The sequence below is a fragment of the Oncorhynchus mykiss genome, chromosome 6 (genome assembly GCF_013265735.2).
Source record: "Oncorhynchus mykiss isolate Arlee chromosome 6, USDA_OmykA_1.1, whole genome shotgun sequence".
Lineage (NCBI taxonomy): Eukaryota > Metazoa > Chordata > Actinopteri > Salmoniformes > Salmonidae > Oncorhynchus > Oncorhynchus mykiss.
The window spans coordinates 87513156-87520462 of record NC_048570.1 but is presented as its reverse complement, the minus strand read 5'-3'; the positions used below and the strand labels follow the sequence as shown (position 1 = coordinate 87520462).

Here is a 7307-nt window from a genome sequence, read left to right as displayed (position 1 = left end):
CGGCGTTCCCGTGGCAACGAGCGCACGTCCCGTCGCTGAGGTCAGCGATCAATATAGGGTGGACACGGTCACCCACACTCTTACACTCTCACACGCACAGACATGGACACGCACAGACATGGACACGCACAGACATGAACACACACAGGCATGGACACGCACAGACATGGACACACACAGACATGGACACGCACAGACATGGACACACACAGACATGGACACACACAGACATGGACACACACAGACATGGACACACACAGACATGGACACGCACAGACATGGACACGCACAGACATGGACACACACAGACATGGACACGCACAGACATGGACACGCACAGACATGGACACACACAGACATGGACACACACAGACATGAACACACACAGGCATGGACACGCACAGACATGGACACACACAGACATGGACACACACATACACAGCACATACAGATGATCAGGTAGCAGCTCTGGACCTGCAAAATTGCAGCATCCATCTTGTCCATCTGTCGTTGAAGGGTGAATCTTGAGCTGGATACACACACAATTTCTCATACAGGTCTAGTGTCAAATTGGTAGCTACTCTCACCCTGCTGTCCTGGCTGCTGGGTCAGAGCTGCTGGGTCACATCTTCTCAGTGCTGTTGGGATAGAGCCACAATTCTGGGTGGTAGGAAAACTATACCTGAGCTGTGCTTGATTAGTTTGCCTGGTATAATGGAACCAATGGAATAGTCCCAAAGGTGCTAATAGAATTATATCAAGCACTCCTCAAAAAATGATTTTACACATAGTAGGATGGGACCACATGACACAACACAAATTCCTCCAAACTGTATAATGAAGAAACATGGTTGTTGCTCTCTCTACTGTTGAGATAAGGATGTATGTGTTTGTTTGCACTTTTCTCTCTGATGGATCCAACTGTTATTCTGTTTTGATTGTGAGAAATGGTGCAGCTGGAACACGTGGTTTAGTCATATGTCTGGTTCAGCCAGTAACAACGTGGACTGTAACACGTTGTTTAGTCATATGTCTGGTTCAGCCAGTAGCAACGTGGACTGTAACACGTTGTTTAGTCATATGTCTGGTTCAGCCAGTAGCAACGTGGACTGGAACACGTTGTTTAGTCATATGTCTGGTTCAGCCAGTAGCAACGTGGACTGGAACACGTGGTTTAGTCATATGTCTGGTTCAGCCAGTAGCAACGTGGACTGGAACACGTGGTTTAGTCATATGTCTGGTTCAGCCAGTAGCAACGTGGACTGGAACACGTGGTTTAGTCATATGTCTGGTTCAGCCAGTAGCAACGTGGACTGGAACACGTTGTTTAGTCATATGTCTGGTTCAGCCAGTAGCAACGTGGACTGGAACACGTTGTTTAGTCATATGTCTGGTTCAGCCAGTAGCAACGTGGACTGGAACACGTTGTTTAGTCATATGTCTGGTTCAGCCAGTAGCAACGTGGACTGGAACACGTTGTTTAGTCATATGTCTGGTTCAGCCAGTAGCAACGTGGACTGGAACACGTTGTTTAATCATATGTCTGGTTCAGCCAGTAACAACGTGGACTGTAACACGTTGTTTAGTCATATGTCTGGTTCAGCCAGTAGCAACGTGGACTGGAACACGTTGTTTAATCATATGTCTGGTTCAGCCAGTAGCAACGTGGACTGTAACACGTGGTTTAGTCATATGTCTGGTTCAGCCAGTAGCAACGTGGACTGGAACACGTGGTTTAGTCATATGTCTGGTTCAGCCAGTAGCAACGTGGACTGGAACACATTGTTTAGTCATATGTCTGGTTCAGCCAGTAGCAACGTGGACTGGAACACGTTGTTTAGTCATATGTCTGGTTCAGCCAGTAGCAACGTGGACTGGAACACGTTGTTTAGTCATATGTCTGGTTCAGCCAGTAGCAACGTGGACTGGAACACATTGTTTAGTCATATGTCTGGTTCAGCCAGTAGCAACGTGGACTGGAACACATTGTTTAGTCATATGTCTGGTTCAGCCAGTAGCAACGTGGACTGGAACACGTTGTTTAGTCATATGTCTGGTTCAGCCAGTAACAACGTGGACTGGAACACGTTGTTTAGTCATATGTCTGGTTCAGCCAGTAGCAACGTGGACTGGAACACGTTGTTTAGTCATATGTCTGGTTCAGCCAGTAGCAACGTGGACTGTAACACGTTGTTTAGTCATATGTCTGGTTCAGCCAGTAGCAACGTGGACTGTAACACGTTGTTTAGTCATATGTCTGGTTCAGCCAGTAGCAACGTGGACTGTAACACGTTGTTTAGTCATATGTCTGGTTCAGCCAGTAACAACGTGGACTGTAACACGTTGTTTAGTCATATGTCTGGTTCAGCCAGTAACAACGTGGACTGTAACACGTTGTTTAGTCATATGTCTGGTTCAGCCAGTAGCAACGTGGACTGGACCAGCGTACTGATTTAGCATACAGTTGTTACACATTTGTTAACTACCAGATTACCTTGTAGCTCGTACAATGCTTTGTATTGATAGCAGCTGATGTAGCGACTAGTACATGTAGCATAAGCAACACCACTTGTCAAGTTGGTTCCCAGCTTGTGAACAATGCTTTATAAAGCAGCTACGTAGTGTAATTACAGTTTCATGAATGCTTATAAAGTGAGTCAATTAAAAAAGCCAAATTCTTTGACAATGGTGCTGCGAAAATAACCTGGTGCTAGAGGCGTCCTCAAGCGTCAAACCCCGTCAGGTCAGGTGTTGGCTGACCAGTGCCTTTTCTACTTGAATCCTGCCCTCCATTAAGGTATTTGTCTCTAAATTCTGCCATTTTAGTATTTGACATTTTAGAATTTGTCTCTAAATTCTGCCATTTTAGAATTTGTCTCTAAATCTCAGTAGAATTCAGTTTTGACCTCATGTACAGTAATGGGAGAATTGTTGTTCAGTGTACAGGGGAATAGAATCATTAGAATCATGTTACTTTTAGCCATTCTCAGAGAATTACGGAGGGCATAGAGGTTTTAGAACAACAGCACAAGGGAGGAATATATGAATTGCTCATTTAAGTTATCAGTGCATTGCTTTTATGAATTAGAATGAATCATTTTGTATGCCTCCAAGAATGAGTATTTCTTCTGTCATTTTGATGTAGTGAGTGGCTGTAATATTTTGTTTAGGCAATATGCAAACACTTGACCCGCCTCCCCTAATTTATGCACTCTGTGTAATTATTACTAATGATGATACATTGTTCTAAGATTTAATTTCCTGTCAAATGTTTTGCTTTTAAATGAGTTCTTTCAGAATTCCTTTGTTTTTGAGGATACTCTGTTAAAAAACAACAATATGTTTTCTCATCGCGGCTCTGATAAATCATCAATACTTACAGTAGTTTAAACTCTGAGACCTTTATTCTTATTCACCTTTGTTTTAACCACTTTTTTTGAGGATTTCGTTTATTTTGTAAATCTGTGACCACTGAGAGATACTGTATATGTGTCACTTTTGATTTTGAAATGTCATTTTTAGTTTGACCATACACATTAGAGTTGATAATGATGATAAATCTTCAGCAGTCCTTTACGTTTCTAAAGACTCAGAAGTAGTTTATATCACTCCTGATTCAGGGATCCTTTTAGTCATGCAACCTGAGGAAATTAGGATTTACCACAAGGTTCTGACAGATGAATGATTAGTCTTGTAAATGTTTTGCTTTATAAGTGATGTATCCTCTATGTACAGTCATATTTTTCCAGCAGCTTCCCATTCCTGTAGTGGTGGGACAGAGGTTATTCTATGCTCTGGGCTATATTGGCACCATCTGTAAGCGCTGTGGTGAGGTTGACCTCTGAACTTCCACCTGAGGTTGATGGTGAGAACCAGGGCGGAGTAGCTGCCTGAGGCTTTCCTGCAGTGGGTATGTGGCATACTACTGTTTGTGAAACAAAGTTTGTATATTCATCTCTAAAGGGCACAGGGAAAGATCTCTTTTGTTGTTTCATCTTGCCTCTTAACAATGCTCGGCATGTTCAACAGCACTCAAACCCATCCACTTCCAAAAGCAATTTAGTCATGCTTCTTTGTGTTCATCAATAGTTTATTTTGTAACATAAATGTTTGTACTTTACATTTTGTATTTATACCACTTCAAATAAAACATTTGAAAATAAAAACCCAGTTTGATGCATTATTCTGCTGTGTTTAATGATTAAAAAGAATAATCCATGTAAGGTGTTTCCATTCAAAGCTACAGGGAGGCCGGTTGTATTTCATGTCTCCAGTCAGAGAAAGTCACAGATCTGAAACTCTTTATGCAGGCAGCTTTTCACTTGAGACGATTCAGAGCAGAAGCCAACGTCCTCAGAGGAAGTAAAACACTGGCTGAGGGTTTTCATGGACCAGTTTCTTTTCTTCTTTTTTTGTAACAGTACAAACAACAACATACAAGACACTCACCAACACCCACAACATCAGCCCTGCCCGGACCCAACTGCTCACACCCTCCATCTCCAACCTGCACCATTTTGTTTCTCTCTGTCACACATGGTCATGCACTTTCAACATTTAGATAATGAAGCACCTGACCTTTCCATTGTGTTAGCGATGGAGGATTGGTTGATTTCCAGTTTCGTAAGTATACGTTTTTCAAGATGATTGATGAGAAAATGATCGTCCAACCCATCGGGTATCTCACTGCACCTTCATGTGTCTTGAAATATGCAGACAGACAAATTAAAAGTAGATTTACATTGTAAGACTTTGTCCACCATATAAATAAAAACACGTCACTATTTTCCACCCAGCCTTTGTTATCTCAGACACATGGACTGGAGGGTGATTTACGCTTTTTCAATTAACAATCATTTAGATAGGTAAAGAAGTGGTGGAGTTTTGATGGAAGGAGCCCCCTCTGAGATGTACAATACTTAAGTTCAGAGTTATTTTTTTTACTGTTGCTATGAACAGCTTAATTCTGTAATCACATGGTGTCGTTTTGTGAGTTCTCTTCAGTAACAAAGCCTTGAAAATGAGCTAATAACCGTTATTTTGTTTGTCAACCGTTGATAGCCTTAGTAAGTAAGCATTTCACCGTAAAGTCTACACTTGTTGTATTCGGCGCATGTGGCAAATAAAGTTTGATTTGGTAAGCATTCATAACCATTGATAACATTCAAAAAAAAAATGATTCTGCCCATTTTCGTGGTATCCAATTGGTAGTAGTTACGGTCTTGTCTCATCGCTCTAACTCCCGTACGGACTCGGGAGAGACGAAGGTCGAGAGCCATGCGTCCTCCGAAACACAACCCAACCTAGCCGCACTGCTTCTTGACACAATGCCCATCCAACCGAGAAGCCAGCCACACCAATGTGCCAGAGGAAACACCGTACACCTGGCGACCTGGTCAGCGTGCACTGCGCCCGGCCACAGGAGTCACTAGTGCGCAATGAGATAAGGATATCCCTGCCGGCCAAACCCTCCCTAACCCGGACGACGCTGGACCAATTGTGCGCCGCCCCATGGGCCTCTCGGTCGCGGCCGGGTGCGACAGAGTCTGGACTCGATCCCAGAATCTCTGGTGGCACAGCTAGCACTGAGATGCAGTGCCTTAAACCACTGCACCACACGGGAGGGATAACATTCCCGCCACCCGGGAGGGATAACATTCAGAACCATTGATAACATTCAGAGCCATTCAGAACCACTGATAACATTCATAACCATTCATAACATTGATAACATTCAGAACCATTCATAACCATTGATAACATTCAGAACATTCATAACATTGATAACATTCAGAACCATTCATAACCATTGATAACATTCAGAACATTCATAACATTGATAACATTCAGAACCATTCATAACCATTGATAACATTCAGAACCATTCATTCATGTATGCAGTTAGACCCTCAAAGTCACACCAGGTAGTGTTACCAGATCAGTATGATTGCTACCCAGAGAATACCATGCTTTAGTTCTATCACTATGGACTCCAATGAGGCTTCACTAAGGGTATTTTACAGCCTGGGGCCACAGGGACAGTTTAACCCCTTCCACTGGGCCTTGTTTTGTTATGTGTCTCTCAACAGCTTGTTAAAGGTCTCCCTTGTATAAACACAGTGGATCTAGTCTCTACTCTTTCTCAGAGGATCACTTTGCCTATGTCATGATACCCACAAACACAGTTCTATTCAATCTGGAAGGCTGAACAGATTCCTCGATAGAAATTAAAAGCCGACATTGCAGTCTCTGCTAAAGTGGGAGCATGTCCTTTTAAATGTAATTTCTGCCCTGCTGATTGAATAGAACCCAGTAAGATCAGGTGGGGATAGTCATGTCTGTGTGGTGTCCGTATGTCCACCGTTATGTCCATTACATCTCAAAGGAAACACGTGATGTTAACATACACATACTGTAGTTCTGGGATGGGTTGAAGTAGGAGCGGCAGGACAATAACACTTTTGGTTGACCAGATTCACAGCTTTACACTGTGTTAACAATGACTTTACACAGTGTTAACAATGACTTTACACTGTGTTAACAACGACTTTACACTGTGTTAACAATGACTTTACACTGTGTTAACAATGACTTTACACTGTGTTAACAATGACTTTACACTGTGTTAACAATGACTTTGCACAGTGTTAACAATTACTTTACACTGTGTTAACAATGACTTTGCACTGTGTTAACAATGACTTTACACTGTGTTAACAATGACTTTACACTCTGTTAACAATGACTTTACATTGTGTTAACAATGACTTTACACAGTGTTAACAATGACTTTGCACTGTGTTAACAATGACTTTACACTGTGTTAACAATGACTTTACACTGTGTTAATAATGACTTTACACTGTGTTAACAATGACTTTACACTGTGTTAACAATGACTTTACACTGTGTTAACAATGACTTTACACAGTGTTAACAATGACTTTACACTGTGTTAACAATGACTTTACAATGTGTTAACAATGACTTTACACAGTGTTAACAATGACTTTGCACTGTGTTAACAATGACTTTACACTGTGTTAACAATGACTTTACACTGTGTTAATAATGACTTTACACTGTGTTAACAATGACTTTACACTGTGTTAACAATGACTTTACACTGTGTTAACAATGACTTTACACTGTGTTAACGATGACACTACTCTTGTTGATGCTGCTCCATCTGACGACTTCATCCCCATTCAACTCTTCAGTTTCCACGACTTCCATTCGGGTTGCAGCAGGTATCTGAGGATGTCTTGAAAAGGACAGCGAACAAAATGTCAGACACCAAAAACATT

The 7307-nt window shown here is 41.9% G+C and overlaps 1 protein-coding gene across 1 annotated transcript; it reads left to right on the top strand.

Annotated features, from left to right (window-relative positions):
• The first annotated feature begins 341 nt into the window (after positions 1 to 341).
• On the top strand, positions 342 to 4166 carry LOC118964959. The gene is made up of 2 exons (XM_036981386.1): positions 342 to 985; positions 1088 to 4166. The coding sequence occupies exons 1-2, from the start codon at positions 979 to 981 to the stop codon at positions 2455 to 2457; spliced, it is 1377 nt and encodes a 458-aa protein (XP_036837281.1). The 5' UTR covers positions 342 to 978; the 3' UTR covers positions 2458 to 4166.
• Positions 4167 to 7307: the final 3141 nt, after the last annotated feature.